This window comes from Sphaeramia orbicularis, chromosome 6, assembly GCF_902148855.1.
Source record: "Sphaeramia orbicularis chromosome 6, fSphaOr1.1, whole genome shotgun sequence".
In the NCBI taxonomy this organism is placed as follows: domain Eukaryota; kingdom Metazoa; phylum Chordata; class Actinopteri; order Kurtiformes; family Apogonidae; genus Sphaeramia; species Sphaeramia orbicularis.
Window position 1 is genome coordinate 28,025,769 of NC_043962.1, and position 19,892 is coordinate 28,045,660.

Genomic DNA, 19,892 nt, shown 5'->3' on the forward strand with positions numbered 1-19,892 from the left:
AGACATGTCGGCTGTTCGCTCGGAGTTCCCTGTTCTGCAGAAATGTCAGGCGCATCCTCAGTGCCATTTAAACGGACGCTGTTTGTGTCTTTGTCTATATCAGAATCGGAACAACATACAAAAGAGGAGAAAAAAAAAAAGAAGTAAAAAGTTCACTATAGTCTTTCTTGTTGGAAACAACTCTAATGATGCCACCTTAACTTTTTTATTTTTTTAATAAACTGAAAAATGCCATAAGAGCTGCCTACATTCCGAGTGAAACTTTTTTTTTTTTTTTTTTTTGTACATTTTGGAGAAATATTGCCATTAATTTCATCTTTTTTTCACCTGTAGAATCGCCTATTTATGTTGGTGTTTGTGTTGTTGGTGGAAATGATGATGATAAGGGTGATGATGACGGTGATTGTGATAATGATGAAGATTAAACGAGAGAATAACGCTCAGGGTGTGAGTTTTATTGTTAAAGCACATTCAGTCTACCACCAGCATCGACCAGAATTACGCCAAATTAATTTCACAGTTTGAGGAAGCTTTGCCAAGTGGGTGTTTGAAGTTTCGGCACACACACACACATACACATACACACACACACATACACACACACACACACACACACACACACACACACACACACACACACACGCGGATAGATGGGCAACACGCGTGCGGTATAGTACAGTAGAAAGAGCATTTCCAGGGAAGAAAATAGAAAACATCTCCATCACTGGCGGCTGAAGCCTGAGCTGTGCGTGGAACGACACGGGCGAGATGGTAGCAGGCCTGCCCGTTTAATTTATGCAAAACTGATTAAACATTTAGCTCTTATTTGAGCAATTTATGGCGCATTTTACGTCGGAATGGCATGATATACAGTGTCTTCAATATTCCCCATCACCACTGATTCAACAACCATCATCACCATCATCAGCCTTATTATCATCATCACGTACAGTACATATGAGACGTGGATATATGAGCAGTGCGTGGGAAAGATTTAAATAAACAATCCTGCAACAACTGACACTGTCAATTACATTCACTTAATCAGACAGTGGTGGTTAACACACACACACACACATACACACATATATATACACATACACACACATGCGCGCGTAAGGGCCTCCAAAACACGCACGTGAACTCTAAGTTAATGCGTGCGTAAAAGCTGAGGTGTCCTGATCCACTTCAGAGTGACGTGTGTAACATTAATACGGCGACCCCTGGAAGACTGACAACCACTGCGGTGCACCTAATGGTGGATCTTAATAAAGTACCCATGTACCCCTAGTAACAAATCGATAGGAGACGTAGGCCCATATGGATTAATACCTATGAAGTAGTCCCGATGAAATAATGCGTTAGGGTTTTGGGGGAAGAGTGTTTGCGGTCTCTTCAAAACCATCCCTTTGGCTCTCTCTCTCTCTCTCTTTCTCTCTCTCTCTCTTTCTGTTCGTCCTGGTTCTCCCCACAGTGTGTGATCGTGTATATTAACACAAATCAAACCGCGCGCTCTCCAAAAGGTGTCTCTGAAAACACTGGGCACAACATGATTTGGTTTGTGCGCACTGGCCCGTTTCTCTAAAGTTAAGTCCTCTCGTGGCTATAAATACATTTTCATCAAAAAATAAATAAAAATAAAATACACTGTAAAAGCACCAGTCATGTTTACTCACTCGGGCCAAATAGGAAGTTGCGATTCTATTTATTTGGCATGCAATATCCAAAAAGTATGATAGGAAATGTTGGCTGCTCCACTGGCACATTGAGATAGCCTTGCTGTTAGCGCGTTTGGTTAAAAGAAAACTGAAATAGCCCTCTCAAAATGAGGAGGGGTAAATTCAACATGGGGTATATTCACACTCTTGGTCTACATCAGCTGCAGTTGTCTTTATCTTTCCCTATTTATATCGCCACAAAGCGCTGCGCCCCCTTTGAAAGTCTGGCACTGTTTTTCTTTCTTCTTTTTTTTTTCTTCCTCTTTTCAGATGAACTTTGCCATGTTGATGTTGATTGACCCTCCTTTCTGCAAATTTTGCTCTCAATTTCTTGCCACAAACGCAAACCTCTTAAAGGAAAAAAAATGTGTGGTTAAATGGGACAAAACCAGTACAGTAATAATAAAAAATAAAAATAATAGTAATAATAATAATAATAATAAAGGCCTGGTGTTCATATATGGGCGCAGACTAATCTTTATGACTCTGCGTGAACTCTGGAGGTTGAATCCAGGCGAACCCTTCAAATATTTTTCCTCTTAACACTAACTTGTAAACATTAATATCGTTTCATATCTGGGGACGTGCAGATCAGTGATGTTGTCAAGTGAAGTTGTCAACAACATAATATTTTCCAGTCTGCGTAATAAACTCCAGCCATGGGGTCACGCGTGTTGCACAGACTGAGACAAACAATTTAGAGAAGAAAAAGAAAAATCCTCATTTATCTTTTGTTGTTAGATTTTTTTTTTTTTTTTTTTTTTTTTTTTTTTGAAACAAGCTTTTCAGATGCATTACTTTTCCATTCATCCTTCCTCGGAACTACCAGATCAACATTTGTACTCTTCAAGGCAGAGGTGCCCACTGGCCGTATACTTGCACAGACACACGCAGTGGGGATACAGAGTGGACGACAGGTGCTTAAAACACACATTACATGTAAAGTTACAGCCTAATAGCAGTCGGCAGCTGCTGTCGTGGACGTGCGAGGAGGCGAATGCGTGTGCAGCGGCTGGTCGCTTTTTCCCTTTGTGTTAAAGTGAGCTGAGGTCTCCGAGGTCTTGGGGGAAGCTACAGTTCCGTGGGTAGCGGGTAGATGGCACAATTTTCTTACATTTTATGGGCAGGATGCAGGAAGCTTTGTGGACTAAGAAGAACTGGAAAGCAATTTATTTTAATGACAAAACAAGGTGACAGAATTTTTTTTTTTTTTTTAAACAAATAAAACCAACATAAAAGAAGGAGTGACACAAAAAATGATGAAATAAATCAATGAAAGGAAACACATGGAGAGTTAATTTACGCTTTATTTCAATTATATGGTCAAGAAGCTATAAAAGAAAGTGCAATAATAATAATAATAATAATAATAATAATAATAATAATAATATGGAGCCATTGTAACATCAGGAACAGGTGTCCCACTCTGCTAAACGTTTGACTTATAGGATCCGTTGTAAATGAGCTGTGCTGCCTGAGCCTATATATGCAATAAAGCGCCTGCTGTATGGGCTAATTTGTCATAGTGATAGTGCCAAGGTGCAAATAATGTGCATATTTGTCGCTTAACTGTGCGGGCGTGCGTGTGCCTGTGTGTGTGTGAACATGTGTGTGTATGTGTGTGAAAGAAACACAGAGGGATAGAGTCATAGGCTGTAAACCATATCTTTTACCTTATTAAACAAACAGCCGCACTAATAATCCGTGAGCCCTAAATAAGTCCTCAGCTTCAGTGTGAACCCCAACAAACGCAGACTGGTGCGTTTTGCATCAACCACCCGCAACATCCTCCTGCAGCATGCATCTTTTTTTTTTTTTTTTTTTTTTTTTAAAGGTAAAAGATCTACTACCTCGGGTGTCAAAAAGTTGTCACGTCACGCAGGCGTAAATAAAAGTGACGTTTCGGCGAGTTACACCTCATTAGTTCTTTGTACAATGCTAATAAATGAGCAGAAGTACAAATTATTGAGTCCAGCATATACATCACGCTCTGTCAACTAAAATCAACCCAGTCAATGCAGTGATCCGACCCATCCAAAAAAAAAAAAAACCTTATGACTCTACATCATCTTAGACTTTTCAGCTTTGAGGAGATAGTGGATGGAATTCACGCACAAAAAAGAAAAAAAAAAAAAAAAAAAAAAAAAAAAGGGTGTGTGATGGGTGTAAATCCTTGGCCCGGTGATGGTGTTGCGTATTAGCTCACTGGCTGCGGTTGTGCAGTGTGATGTTCACCTTTAATTATCACTATGGACTCACATGGCCTCAGTGTGTGATATACCTCAGAGACAGTTTGGCTGGACAAGCAGTGAAAGCATCACTGTACAGATAAATAGGGCTTTCAGCGAGATGCCGAGGATAAAAGACCATCAGCATCACATCATAATCATCATTTTCATCATTATCAGCAGCAACAAACCCACACACATGTTGCACACGCGCAAAACTAACACACAACAGCAGCAACAGCAGCAAAAAAGAAAAAAAAAAAAAAAAAAACATGGTAAAGTTGGCTTGTATGCACATCCTGATTAAGCCTCTTTTCAACAAGGCTAATTCTATTTCAGGCCTTACTCTCTACTCCATAAGCCAATACTACTAATAATTACCAAAAGGCCAAAGGTTTATGGCGTCACAATAGCACGGGTCGAAATAACTGGCATTTACACCCATCACACTCCCTTCATGGATATACATTAAAAAGTAAAAATGCACCACGAAATGTTTAGCAGCCTCCAGAAATATATTACTGGTCTAATCATTCTAGTACGATTGGTAATAATAAATAAGAAAAAAATAAAATAAAATAAATAAATAATAATAATAATGATAATGACGCACAGTAATATAAATAGAAAGCAATACAGGGAAATAATTCAAACTTTTTTTTTCTCCCTCTTTCAGTGTTATTATTTGGATGCTGTTTATGATGTGTGCTATATGAATTCAGCTTATTAATATTTATGTGAGCGTCCAAAGGTGAAACTGTATCTCGCAAATAAAACGGTGGGGAAGCTGAGTTCGGTATTTCCTCCACCCAGTGTCCCCTGTCCCGTGTGAGGAGGGTGGGGTGAGGGGTGGGGGTGAGGGATGGGTGGGGGTGAGGGTACGTGGGGGAGGAGGGGAAGGGGGTGCACTGTTGTGAGATGTTATGTTGTTTGGGCAGGATGCGTTATTACGTTGTTGTATCAAGTTTATAGTCCAATCCACCATTTTCATTTTCAACAGTGTAGACAGAAATTACTGATCGATTTTAGTTTTTTTTTTTTTTTTTTCTTTTTTAATAAATAGGAAAAAAAAAAAATCATAACCTTGGTGTGGAGAAAAAGTGAAGGCGTTGAACGAGCCTGTTGGCTGATTGATTAATTATTTTGTAATTCATTAATCACTTTCATAGGGCAAAAGGGCAACATCCTGCCACAGCAAATTGACTCCAGTTCCCCCCCACCCCACCCTCCCTCCAAACGACCACACACACCACACCCACGGAAACACACGCACACACATGGACAAGTCAAGTTCACACGCCGTTTATGGGAAGCAAAAAAACATGAAAAGCTTGTGTTTTCAAATTCATAAATTATAATTTAATACCAAGAACAAATTTACAGCAGAATGCTTGTTTACAATAAGCTAACACAAACAAACAAGAATTGTGTTCAACTATAAACTTTCACACACACTCACATATATCACTTGCAATTAATAATAATAATAATAATCATAAAAAAAGTATCTATACGTTATCAATACCCTGCAGTCATATATTTTTATATATTTATATAAAAACGTGGGTCAGTTTAAACTGTTCATAATTACAATCATGTATCATTCTCTGGTCCATAATTGGCTACGAACAGCCAAAGATCAGTGTTCAATCAGTGATCCCTTTTAATTCAACCACAACATGGTGTTTTGTGTGTGTTGAAGAAAAGCCTCAAAACAAGGACAAAATTGCTAGCTTCCAAATACACACACGCACGCACGCACACATACACCCACGCGCGCGCGCACACACGCTCATGCACCCCACGGCACCTGTCAAAGACCAGAGGAGCAATGACACTAAAGTTAAAATATCAACTCCTTTTCCAAACCTGCTCACCCTGTTTAAGTCTGTAGCCTAATAATGAACATCGTTTCTTTTTCTTTTTTCTTTTTTTTTTGTTTCTTTAAATACAAGGGCTAGTGTACTGAATGCACAGATTATATCTATACAGTCAAAAAAGAAAAGAAAAAAGAAAATAAAAAGAGAGAGAAAACATTTACATTTATATATCAAAGGTAAAATAGGTTAGCGACCTGTGGCCATGCATTCACAGTCTAAATATACATGAAAAAGAAAACATTTGTAGTAATATGTATATACATTAAAAACATAACTTTCAGTGCTACTAGCTAAGTCTGCCACTCAATTTGAAGACGTTGTATTACCGAGAAAAAAATGGCAACCACAGATTTTTCTTAATCACATATACTTTGTATAAATGAAAAACTCGTTGAAATGAATTGACCTATATTTACAAGAATACTGCCTCTAATCAGTGTTTTTCAAGTGAAATACACGACTGAAGTTTCAAATCTAATTGTGTTCCCCAAAATGTTACAGGCCTACTTTAACAACGTTTAGATAAGAAATCACATCATGCTTGTCAGGCACTTAATGCTTGAAGTGAATAAAGGGTGACATTTCAGGGACGCTTTAATAATACTGCTATTAAACACTACTCTGGCTAGGCTTCAAACTTTTGTGACCCTTGACCTCTCCAATATATATTTTTTTAACAAGTCAGTGCAGTTTGAGCCACTGCAAACGCTCTTAAATGCACAAATTACGCATTTGGAGCAAACCTGTCTCGAATACTTATACAACAGCAGGTCTAGACAACTTGTAGGATTTTTTCCATTTTTTTTATTTTTACATTTTCACTGTCAGTTACTTTAGAAATTGGGGAACTGATGCCAATTTTTTTTTTTTTTTAAATGGGTAAAAATGGGTGGGGAAGACTATGCACCAAATCATTTGGATCGTGTACGCGTCAAACTAACAAATCCATATTTTAGGAGCGCTTATGTGGCTTTACTCAGAAAACAGTAGTGGAAAACAAGTGGACCCTGTAACTTCATATTAATAAAGAGCAAATGTTTCCGCTGGGTCATAAAGTTGAACATGAACTCCAAAAACCCCTTTTTTTCCAGATGGTATTGGTCATCCTATATGAATGTAAGTGCGCTTGCAGCATTAAGCCTAGATTATAAGCCTATACTCCTATTGCTGTGGTTTTTACTTCTTTTTAGAACATTTTTTTTTGTACATTATTTCACCTTTTCAAAATAAATCATTGTCTTAGAAAATAACACCACCTGTACTACAGAAATCACATAGGCCGGTTTGGAACCAGAAAGGAGGAACAAAGAAAGTACAAAACACAGCTATACATGGACACAGGACAAGTCATCTGAGAAAAGAAAATTCACGTTTCGTATTTTCCCTTTCTCCAGTTTGTTTTTTCTTTTTACTCAAATTATCATTTTTAAATGCACTTAATACTTAAATTTTCCTCATGAGGATCAACAAAAATCCCTTTCCCTTTTTCTCGTTTTCTTCTTTCATTAAAAAAAATGGATCGAAGCAGGTTGTTCTGCGTGAACACTGGGAGCTTGTATCTGCCATTTTGAAAGTTCAGTGGATGTCTCAATTTTTTTTTTTTTTCTTTTTTTTTTTTTGGAGTAGGGGGGGAATTCACAGTCATTTACGTCAGTGTCTTTCTTCATGAAAGCCAGCCCCGTGTAACAGCCGGTTGGTTTTTTATTCCTTCCACAAAAGCAGCTATAATCATTGTAGTCTCGCAGCCCCCCAACCCCACCTTTTGTTTGTTCGTCTCCTTCTTGGTTTACTGAATTGACATGTAAGGCCAGTTAAAACTGCTCCCCGAAAGCAACATATCCCTGATGAGAGTTTCAATTGGGGTTTTACCTACCAATCGGACGAAAAATAATTGTTCTATGACCGAGGAAGAGACTGTGCGCAGGGAAGGCAAGCGGAGTAACAACTTCCCAAACCGTGTTGGCTGGTTGGGATACTGGCTCCGGACATATTCCTCCAGGGCGCACTGGGACTTCTCCTGCAAACTTTCCACATGGGCCACATCTGAGAGGCCACAAGCATCTGAGAGGGGGGGGGAAAGCAAATAAACATTAATAAAGCGTTTCTCTCAGCAGGATCCCTTTCCCTCTATGGTGATATGCAGGCGAAATTGATGGCCTGTCATAGTTTGAGGGAAAAAAGCAATTAAATATATATTTTTTAAAATTACTTCTTCCTCATCAGACCTAAAAACGACCTGTCTGGAGGATTAAAGTCGTTATTAAGTTAGCACATGTTTGTAAAAATAATAACAGCTATAATAATAAAACTACTGCGCAATAATTCCCACACAAAAAACAAAACAAAACAGTGATGGCAGTTTTAGCAATTAAAATGTCTATTCTTATTAAATGTATAAAATAATATATGTATTTTAAAAAAACAACAACATATACACTAATGAAGACGACACAGTCAAAAAACAGATGAAAGTCGATGTTTTCTTTTTTTTTTTGCTTATTTAAATGGCGTGCTTCGCGTTTTATCGCTCTTATAACCCGGGTTATTTCTCTCGATAAAACCACTTAAAAGTGAACTAAATTATTAAGCATATTCATAGCTAAAAGGTGTGTTTTATATGGGCCTATCTTTCACAGTCAGAGGGAAAGCAGGGAAAGAGGAGGGGGAGGGAGCGAGGGAAAGACAGGGAGACCTACTGACCTTTAGTGAGCAGAGATTTAGCTCGGAAAAAGAGCCCATAGCCTACGGAGCTGCCGTCATACTATACCATCAGAGACGCAGAATCACTGTCTGTGCTGGTGCATGTGGGCGGCAGCTGATTATGGGCCAAAAACGCTTGTACGCGCATTGGTTAAGTTTGTAAAGTTTATGCATGACAACGACCAAACCACCAAAGTAGCAAAGGCGTGTCATTGAAGATCCAACACACAGCTCATGTTCAAGCCTCTGGGACTCAGGTATATGGGAAGAAATATTAAAGCATCATGGCCTCATAAAGGCTTAATAATAATAGTTAATAACCTGAAAGGTATTTATAATAATAATTATTATTATTATTTAAAGGCTAACAAGACACTGTGAGAACAATAGTTGGCTGTTGGACCAAAATGAAATCCAGAGTCTGATGGTTTACAGGTATGATATGCCTTCACTTTATTATTATTTTTTATTATTATTATTTTCATTTTTTAACAGTCCAACTAATGTAGCAAAATAGTTGGGAAGTTTGGGTCATGACCTAGTTCTGCTGCACCCAGTCCAGAAGAGCCTTGAGTCTTCCAAGGCGGAGAGAATATTTGTGCAAATCAAAATTAAAGCCGAGCCTCCTGTCACTGCTCACTCACACACTCGTGTCACACACCGGTGGATTTACCACTGGAGCCTGTGCATGGCTTCTACATGCCTTTTCCTCGGACATGCCTGTCCCCTAAATGACATGAGAGCGGTGAAACCTGCGCTTTGCTTTTACTATGTGCAAATGGGACATTAGGCTTGTCTTTCTTTTTTCTATTCCCCTCCCCCTCGGAGCCTGACATCATTTATATCTGTCATTCCCTACAAACAAGACGTGGGGTATACACACACTGATAAATGACGACAAAAAAGTGTAGCAATTCATCTGCAAAGCTATTGGATTCCCTACAAGTGTATACAAGCTACATTTTAAAACGCGTCCAAGGTTATTAACGGCAGTCTTCTTTAACTCCAGCTTATTTTGTAATGTTTCAGTCAGGCTGCACGTTTCCCTGATTTGGAGTCAATTTAATTAAAATATCGCTTGTGTGATCACGCCACAATTTGCAGTTTAGCCCCGTGTGTGTGTCTGATAAATCAGTTGATTAATCAAGTGTTTTTATAATTTAGTAGCCTAAGGCCTACCCAAAAGCCCTTGACCGCTCCAGGCAGTATGTAGGTGAACGTTTGCCCAGGATGTTCATCTAAGACAAACAACAACTAGCCACCGCAGATATATTTAGGTCAGCGTTGATTTAGCTGATGTCAGTGTGTATGACATTTACACAGACTGAACTTAGAGTGTGCCAGTCTATTGTCTTACCTGTGGTGAAGAGCACAATTGCCTTTAAGCAGCTATATTCAGCAGAGTCAACGTGCAAAGCTTTGAGCTTTTCCACTTGTTCTTGGAAGATCCTAATGTGGTCCATAAAGGCCACCACTCTGTCCGCAGACATGGGGGAGGCGTGAAGGCCAGCCGCCGCCAGGAGAGGAGCCACATGCAGGGGCATGGAGCACTGTGCGGCGTTGAGCACAAATAACTCACTCCACGTCAACCTCAGCAGAGCCACCTGGTCTGTGATCTGAAGGTCTGGAAAGAAGGGAATATTCCTGGCCCACTCCACTGCACTGAAGAGCATCCTGGCTGCCAGTTCACAAATGTTCTCGATGCCCATTATGTTGTTGGGTTGCATGCATTGACTGCCATACCGGGACGTCGGGTAGGGCTCCGCTCTCAACAGAAGAGAGATATATCCGGATAAGTAGGAATGGCAGTGGAGTGGGTCTCCATTTGTCAAGGCGAACTGACCATGGTGTGGCTGTGTGGGTGGCACCCGTCCCCTTTGCACGGCTGCAGTAAAAAGAGAAACTACAGATATTGAAGCCTGAATTCTACAAGAAACAAGCAATCGGAACAGGAAAGCTGCTGGCAAATATTATACATTTAAAACAAGTGTAGAAAAGTCAATGCACAATCAAGAGCTTGCATCTTTAAAAATAAATGACACACAGCATGTTTGCTACATCAAAACACACACCACACACACACACACACACACACACACACACACGCGCTGTAGCCTATTATTACACACGAGTTTAAAAAAGACAGAGTTGCAATGATAATACTGAAGCCCCGTGTGACAAATCATGTCTATAAACACCAGTGATGCGCTTTAAACACGTTTAAAAGCAGCCATGCATATGTCTAGCTTTAAAATGATGTTATTCAGCAACAGCAACATGAGCTGGCTGTGAAGGAACACAAAGAGGGCAAGAGAGACCTTGCATGTTTAACCCTTAACCTACTTAGCAATTCATCTCGTTTTACTATACATGCATGCCCATTTTTTCGACTAATATTCGAATAAATTGTCGGGGTTATGCGGAGGCTTTGTATGCATAATTCAAGCTGATGTCCAGTTTCAGACACAGTGAACAAGACAAGGCAGGATAGATGTGGAGGTGTAGCCTGAACACGCTCTCTCTTAATTCGACACTCGCCATAATAGCGCAGAAGGCTATATTGTATCATGTATTCACAGGACAGATGTACCTCTACGCCCATGGGTTTTCTGCTAAATATAAATTCGATAGCCCCAGCCGGGCCGGGGGATCGGGCGTTTTTTAGGATGAAAATTGCGCTGGAGCTGGATTGGTAGTCTAATACAAAGCTACGGAGGCAGATCCGGCAAAGCCCCGTGTCGAGCACAAGCACAGCGGCTCCATTGCATGCTCCAGCCGCACAGCCTGGGAGGGAAGAGTCGGCACAGGGAAGGGCGAAAAAACAGGCTATCTGGGCGACGACAAATGCTTTTTAGGCTTGGAAGTCTAGGACGCACAAACACACACATGAATAAGAAAAACAAAAGTCCCAATACCTTCCCGTCTCATGCCGACTTTAAGGCATTTTTTGAGGCGGCAGTACTGACACTGATTGCGGTGGTGTTGGTCGATTGGACAATTCCTGTTGGCACGGCATGTGTAAGTGAGGTTCCGTCGTACGCTCCGTTTGAAGAAGCTTTTGCACCCCTCGCAAGTAAACTGGCCATAGTGTTTGCCACTAGATTTATCCCCACACACCACGCATTCAATGTGCTGGGGCTGTTTCTCCGACTGCTGCGTCGTCTGGTTCGTCGGCGTGGACTGTGTGTTGTTCGGGGGTCCTTGGACCGGAGTCTGAGGGGTCGGAGGGGCGACCTGAGAGGCTGTCAGATTCAACTGGCCTGGTTGAGGGGTAGGAAGAGATAGTCCTCCTTGGGTTTGCGAGGAAAGGGTGCCTTGGGTGTCAGCCACATCGTCCTGGGAGCCTCTCCACACTACCATTGCCATATCTATCAGTCAACGGAAAGAAACTTTTTGTCTGCCGTTTTGCTTGTCGCGGTGAATAATGTCTGAAGGAAACGCGGTCAAAAAAAAACACAACAACTGAGATTAAAAGGCGAACATACAAAATGTCAATTCTAGCCTACGTTGAATCCACTCTGAATCTCCCGAAAAACTGTCGATTTATTGCTGTTGGAGACGTTGCGAAGCACGTTTTCAAAACTGATGCGATGGCGAGCTGAGTCGCTGCCTTGCGCTTAAAGGCCAAGTCCAGGGGCGCTTCCAGTCAGCCATCCAGTACACCCATCAATGGGAAAGGTAGGTTCAATGTTCAAATCATCAACCGAGGTAGCATGGACTAGTCAGTGGAGGATGGAGCAGGTTGGGAACACCGTGCCTGCAGCAGCATAAAACAATTGGTGAGAGCACACACTGTAGCAGCTACTATCAAGTTCCAGCACAAGTCTTGAAGAAAATCACCAACTGGGTAAAAAAAATGTGCGTCTTCTTCCTTTTCTTCTTGTGAGGTAGCGCCAGCAAGCGCGCAGCTGAAGCCAATGTTTTTGAGAGCCTGGAATATGAAGACAACTCTCCCAAAAAAGCGAAAGCACTAAAAACAAAAAACAAAAAAACAAAGATCACAACCTACAAACCTCCTCCGTGCACTGAAAAATAATAGGAAAAAGGAGTAGAGAATCAAAGTGATCAAATATGTTAAAAAGGCGGAGGTTAGGAAGTGATTTGCGATTGGTAGGAGCCGGGCTGGCAGAATGCTTTCTCTCTGATCAGCTCACTGAGCTCTCTATATAGTGAACTTTGACACGACTGCTGCAACTTAGCGCACGTTACCATGGAGATCAGCTGCCATATAAGGAAGGAGAGTGTGTTTGACTGGTCAGAGCTCAGGGACCTCCCCCTGAACCCCATTGGCTAGTCGGCACTTGTGCTACTTGGTACCTTGCCAGAGCCAGCATGGAGGTCGAGAGGGCCGCTTGGTCCTAAAAAGAGACGATTTCAGGGAAGAGGAATTATTCTACTCACTCAAATCGCCCAGACTATAGCTTATACTCACTTGCACGCCCGATAAAGCCATTGCAATTTCATATATATATAAATTAAAAAAAAAAAAAAAAAGAAAAGAAAAGGAGGAAAATCTTCATTCAATTCTTTACCCCATTTCGCGTTGTAGGAAAGTCACAATGTGTATCCAAATAACCAAGAGAAATATCCAAAGATATTTAGTGTCTGACAAACAGTTGCCCATTTTCGACATGATCTATATCCATTATAATAAAACACACTTATACACAGTGCACTTATTTTTAAACCTTTAAGAGCCACAGATTGACATTTAAGCAAAAAAACACAAGAAAAACAAGAAAAAAAAAAAAATCAAAGAAAAAAACAAAACAATGCACAGTGATTTGTGTAATAATGCAAATAATGTGTTTGAACACTCTATAGGATGTGAACATCTCTTTGGTATCTGTAATGTGTACAGTAAAACCAGACAATGAACATGATCCGCCGCCACAATAATAAAAAAAAAAAAAAAAAAAAAAACTCTGCATTTTTACAATTTACACAGCCCAGATGTGTACTATATTCTTATTTCTGATCAGGCTAATGTGCGTATTTGTGCCTCTCATATAGACCAGGTACCACTGATCATCATCCACATGTTTTCTTAAATTGCTATGATAGGATAGTGACTTCATTTGAGGCGCCTGTTAATCGCTAATCCCCCTTTGGCCACAAATATCTCTGCCCGAGCAGGTCAGAAAGGGCAAACCCAGAGTTCAGAAGTCATTGCTTTGTCTGTATGACCTGCACCGTGAAGCGACCATGCCTTTAAATAGAGACTACATTTAAAAATGTCATTTGAGGTCAAAGGCCATACCCTCCACATTAAGTTTCAGATGAAAGTAAAGCCACCTCCTGATATGAGAGCTGTTTGTTAAAGTTTACATCTATAGTACCTGTCACACGTTGCCCCTGCTATAATTATAATCTACACTTTATGATAATGACAAATAAATGGAGAAAAAAAGAAATGGGGTCAGTGATTGTTCAGAGTTGCTGACTGTATAGTTAATAATTTTTAGGCTTGTATTTAAACAGCAATAAAGAGCTGTAGGTTATACTTTCACCTTGCATGGAGGGTATCAAACTTGAACTGCAGGTAAAAGTTTACAGATGGACCTATAGCCTCAGAGCAGCAGCAGCAGCAGCAGCAGCAGCAGCAGCAGCAGCAGCACATGCATGCATTGTCCCAGGGTGTAATACAGTATATGGGTGCCCCCTAGCGTATGAAATTCTCGCTTCAAATAAGATTCAATTTAGAGGAGCCATCCGACACGGAAACTGCTTCAGTCTCGTCTCTCGCATCGACCAAACTAACGAGCACCATTTTAAACTGATGACTGTTTGTTTAAATTCTGTTTTACATGACTTGGACGGCAAACCTTTGAGAGTTGCCAAAGTTGGATTTACTTTTTTGCCACTTCACTCAGTCCCAGCGGTGGTATTTAGACCAGTTACGTCCTTATTCTAAAACAAATTAGCCGATTATATTTTATCTACATGACTATTTTGTCGGTTTTATTTACAGATCCCGCTTGAACATGGAGAGTCTGTAAATAAAATACTCCGCATGCTATCGCCTGATCGAGGATCCAGCTTTTGCTTCACATGGTAAGTATATATATATTTTTTCTTTTTGCACATTTTATTAGGATAAACCGGCAACGAACCATCGCTTTATTCATCTATAGCGTATGCGTTCAGCTGCAAATTAAATCTACTGTAAAAAAGCGGACAGGTCTATGTATTAAAATAGAAATCCACTGCAGACAGAGCCTATAGTAACGCACATATTCCACAGATCTATACCTGAGCATTGCACACGGTGCGACTCCGCCACTTATTTTCGCTTATTATCAAAGTGTAAAATTTATATGACGATCACAATCATCTTTCCACTCATTCATAAAGTTATTTGATAGTGATAGCGAACCAGGAGGTTGTATTCTTATAATAACAAACCTACCAAATGCATATGCTGCTGATTCGTCCGTAGCGGGATGCATCTTCTCTCTTATTCAGAATATATTTAGTCTTCTCTTTTTCGACACAGTGCTCAGATTGAAACGGGCAAAGCTTCCTCTCCGACAGATGGGAGAAAACACAAAAAAAGAAAAAGAACGTTGTTTATTGGAAAATTGCAATGTCTGACCATGCAAAAACTTTGGAAAGCCGGAACAACCAACTGATTCAAGTCATGTGTTGAGCGAGAAATTGGAAATATTAAGTTGAAGGTTGTCGTCCGAGCAGAATTTCATTTGACTGCGTCTGGAAATGCTAAAAGTATAGATAGGCTTTACAGCAAAAGCAGAGATCCTGTGCGCCTTTTCTCTCCTACAGTAATATGGCCAAAACGCGCTTGTACGCCGCTGCTTTGTGTGGGCTACAGAGGAGAGAGGGAGGGGGTGAAGTCAGAACAGACACCTGTCTTTAAGCATGGCGAGCATGCATTATGACATTGTGCATATTACAAATTATATGGAGATTACAAGTAAAGATGCAAGAAGTGCTATGATTAGAAATGCAATTAACACAGCCTTCAATTTAATTTAAAAAATGTGCAGGAATCCCAGTTTAACACAATTTATAATACACCTGCAAAACAACAAACATTATTATTATGATGATGATTATATTATGATTATTATTATTGGTAATTACAACAATTAAAAATAATTTATGTTTAATGCACAAGTGATGATAATTTAATTCTAAAATCTCTCATTTGAGGCTTTATATCATATACTGGTGTAGTGGATTCAAAGAAAAAATTCGCCACGATCTCCACGTCCACGTTAGAGCATCAGATCCAGCTCCTAAAAACCCGCAAAAGTCCCGTGTTTTATTCGCTGTTTAAAAGTTTCCTCCCAGTGATTAGCACTTGTTCTTCCCTCACAGGATAAAAGCACTATATGCTCAGCAAGCCTGCACACAACAACAATAGCGCTGCCCAACGGGACCAGTATCGATTAAGACGAGACAGAGGATGTCGCCTGCACTAAATATTTACTGATCACACACAAATAGCTGGATCTGTAACGATTTCCCATGCACCGGCTGCGAGAAAGGACTAAATCACTTTATTATTGTTAGTAAAACAAAGCACACGCACAGGAACACAGAAGTGGAAGATGTGCTGATTGGGATAAGTGCAGTTAAATGAATCGATAGTGAGCAGATAATAGTTGAGATTTAGGTGCGTGCAAAGAAAAGGCTTTCACTCATGTATCAGGTTAAGGTGACACGTGCACAGCGATTGGTAATTATTCTGGAGCGTCAAAACGCGCGCAGTGATCACAATAAGGTAAAGTTGACGCATAAGACTTCAAGTAGTGCAGTTAAAATGTTCAAAGCTTTTTTTTTTTTTTTTTTTTTTAATAGAACTTTTGCAGATCGATAATCTAAAATAGGATGGACGTACTGACGGCGAGAGCCCTTTCACATTTGTGCAAAAAAAAAAAAAAAGTCAGAAGTGAAATAAAAGTTGACTTTAATCTTATCTCTGCCTTCACCAAGTCCTTCATACAGATAGAGGGATAGTGACCCGGAGGTCTCCAAGTTCCCGGCCTGATTAACCCTTCCAGACCCGCGCAGGAGCAAAGGTTAACCAGGCTAATCAACTTCAAGAGTCTGATTGAATTAGATGACTGCGGAATCTGCGCACAAACTAAATCGTCTCACATATATATATTAAAAAAAAGGAAGGAAAAAAATTACAACATAAAGAGGCGTTCATTTTTTAATTTTTTTTTTGCTAATTTACTCTATTAAAGGTGAGATGGATGCTGACATGATTATCTATTATATTTGAAAGATTTTAGGAATTAATTCTAATTTTAAAAAAGAGGATTTATTTGTCAACATGCAACAGGTTTTAATATTTGCAGAAAAAAAAATATATTCAGCGTAATTTAAATGCTCAAAATTCTCTTCATCACACAGGAACTGTTTTCATCCTGTCTGATAAAGATCATTTGATTGATGGCGGTGCTGCCCTATATGTCGTGACATTTGTATGTGTGCATTGCATAACTCAGCAGTTAAGGTTTGAACTCTATATCTCTCTCAGACAATGCTTTATTTTACTGCTGTGATACTTAAATGCAAAGATGACAAATGCACACTAATTAGTTAAATGACTGCCTGTACATTTTTGCTTAATTTAGGTACAGAACATTTGCTGAGAAAACAGAGCTTCAAGAAGTTACTTCAGAGTAATTAAAGACAGAAGTAGAAGGAGATTATTCCCATGAAAAGATAACAAATTTAACACTTAAATGTAAATGATTTAAAATATTTGATCAGTGTTGATAGAAAAAAAAAATACCTACTGATGATTGAATGAGTGTATTGTTGTGCATATTAAATCAGCACACAGAATATTCTGATTTGCCTTTTTTTTCTTCTGTAATTGTAGAATTTAAAACATAAAGCTTTGATAAACTAATGTATTAACTCAACTGCAGAAAATACTTTGTCCTGTTTTCTCCTCATTGATACTGATAAACTGCTATAGTAGCCTATAAACCACTTGCGCTTAATGTGATGCATGCGTAGTTGATTTGTTTAGATGCATGCGCGTGTTGCTGATGTACATAAGACACTGTGTACTAAAAGAGGACTTTAACATTCACCTTTTTTGTCTAAAAGTGTGCAGTGCAGGAGTGTGTACGCAGACATTTGTGTTTTGGTACAGACCTTTGATAAAGAGTTCATTCAGTGGTGTAGATCACTTTCCCTGTGCCTCTGCGCCCCAAGGGCCGCTATCTAAAAAGGCAATAGATCCCAGATAGCTCACTGTGTTCAATTTGCCAATGATAGATTATAGTGCCAATTTAAACAGATAGGGATCAATTTGTCTCAATGATCACTCTTTAGGCTGACTGCCAGCATGCTCTTAATGTATTTGTAAATGCTGGTTGTTTGAATCGCAGCAGTTAGGTTTAAAGTGATTAAAATTGTAGTACACAGAGAAATCAGTGGTGTAAATGATAAATGATGTGTTGTTTAGGCTGCTAAAGATGGAGCATGCATATGACTACCTCAGGAAACAGCATTGTAGGAGCATTTACCAGAAGGTCAATGGTTTAACTCTGAGGACTCACTGGGAAAGTATGGGTAGGGGAATTGTGTGATAAGTGCTCTCTAACCCTTAGGAACTACTGCTGAAGTGCCCTTCGGCAATGCAGCTTAAACCCATCTGTCCCAGTGGAGCTGCACAACGACCAGCAGTACAAGACCGTGGTTGTACTGGGCACTTGTGCTGGTGTGTCTCTTTGAGAGTGACCTGCCCTCCCTTTTCTTTTAAAGAGGCAGAATGGGCAGTCCACTCGCCTCACACTTTTTTTTTTTTTTCTATAAACTCAGACAGTGAAAAAGTTGGAGAGAAGACACAGGAGAGAAAGCCCTGGCTGTATTCAGCTGTAAGCCAGCCCATGGTTCACATGTGGCCCCAGAGGCAGCAGACAGTGGATTGAATTACTGTAACTCAAGGTGTAATGCGGTAGCAGTGTGGGATATGTTAAAAAAAAAAAAAATACACAAAGATTCTCACTTCAGCTTCCTATTGTAGCAAATCATCTCCAGATTAACTTCTGAAAATTCAATTACAGTCATTTCTTTAATAAAAATAACAATAATAATAGCAGACACGCTTTGTACAGTGATTGTATAATTTACCACTGAAATTGTGTTGTCCTGTGAAATCCTTGTATCTCCATTTTTAACCATTTTCACGTGTCGTATGTGTTAATTATGTGTGAACCACTATAGTTTACATATGGACTGTACGTTGTGTGGATGAAAGCAGCCCAACCATCACAAAATTCTACTGGATAAACCAAGTAAAGCAGCTTCAGTTGACAATAATATAACTGTTTTCTTTGTTTTTTGTTTGTATTTTTGGAATACAGCGTTTTTATGTGAATTGTACATGCAGTACAACTCAATGAATAACATACGCTAGTACTGTTAAAGTAGTGTTGTATGTGATTTTCAATTTGCAGTGTTAATAAAGTTTGATTTCAAACACTTTGGTCATATTTTGATTCTCTTTCACTTAATGCAATTCATTAACATATATAGATTATGACTCAATTTACTGTAAAAATAAAGGCAGCATTTTAATCACTCTGACATAATGATCTGCTTTATCTCTATAATAGGCTTGAAAATAGAATAGCTATGTATATTTGTTACTTTATAATTATTTCAGATCATCCAGATTAATACAAAACTGCCAGTCCCTATTTTATTTGGATTTATGGAATTTATTCAAACACACTTATTCTACAAGTGTAAAGATACTTAGTCTTTATTTTGCTTTCACTGAAAATAACAGTGACATACATTTCATAAGAATTAAACCATCTACTGTCAAATTTTTGTAGCCAAATTAAACCATAGTTAGGGTTTAAAGACTAAAATAAACCACAGGAACATATTACAGAATGCATGTTTGCCAGATCCAACACTGAAGACAGCCAGCTGGGAAAATACATCAGGCTTATGTGTTTTATCATAATAATGACTTTCCCTGTGAAACTGCTGCAGACATACATTTTACAACAAAACTAGTGGCCCGTGACTGCTGACGGTGTTAACTAAATCTTTACTTCCACAGGTACCGATTCACTGTTGAGAATGTAAAATACTGCATAAAAGCAAATATTGCCACTTGAGTTTTTTTTTTTTTTTTTCAGTCACACAAATTCACATGCGATCAATGGTCCTTGTTAACTGATGGAGGAAATAAAAGGTAAATGGAATGTGACTGGGGTTGGTGAGACCTTTACAGCGACTCTGGATGAAAAAGAGGATTTTCTTGGTGTGAAGATGACCTCGAGGGGAAAAGGCATTAAAACAGAGTTCAGTCATTCATAGGGTTTTAGTTACTTTATCCTCACATTAGGCAGACCCTGCGT

General features: G+C 39.4%; 1 protein-coding gene and 1 long non-coding RNA gene across 4 annotated transcripts; one reads left to right on the forward strand and one right to left on the reverse strand.

The window, feature by feature from the left end:
* Positions 1 to 6,632: 6,632 nt before the first annotated feature.
* On the reverse strand, positions 6,633 to 12,738 carry nr2f2 (nuclear receptor subfamily 2, group F, member 2). 2 transcript variants are annotated; one of them, XM_030135848.1, is made up of 3 exons: positions 11,442 to 12,738; positions 9,884 to 10,429; positions 6,633 to 7,887 (listed from the first exon to the last, which is right to left on the reverse strand). In XM_030135848.1, the coding sequence occupies exons 1-3, from the start codon at positions 11,890 to 11,892 to the stop codon at positions 7,613 to 7,615; spliced, it is 1,272 nt and encodes a 423-aa protein (XP_029991708.1). In that variant the 5' UTR covers positions 11,893 to 12,738; the 3' UTR covers positions 6,633 to 7,612. The 2 variants fall into 2 exon arrangements, with proteins under 2 accessions (XP_029991708.1, XP_029991709.1); XM_030135849.1 differs by having other exon boundaries at positions 9,884 to 10,411; positions 11,442 to 12,736.
* A 1,472-nt stretch (positions 12,739 to 14,210) lies between these two features.
* On the forward strand, positions 14,211 to 18,999 carry LOC115420531 (uncharacterized). 2 transcript variants are annotated; one of them, XR_003935550.1, is made up of 2 exons: positions 14,211 to 14,580; positions 17,039 to 18,999. It is a non-coding gene; the product is annotated as an uncharacterized LOC115420531 (long non-coding RNA). The 2 variants fall into 2 exon arrangements; XR_003935551.1 differs by having other exon boundaries at positions 14,215 to 14,580; positions 18,126 to 18,999.
* The last annotated feature ends 893 nt before the right edge of the window (positions 19,000 to 19,892 follow it).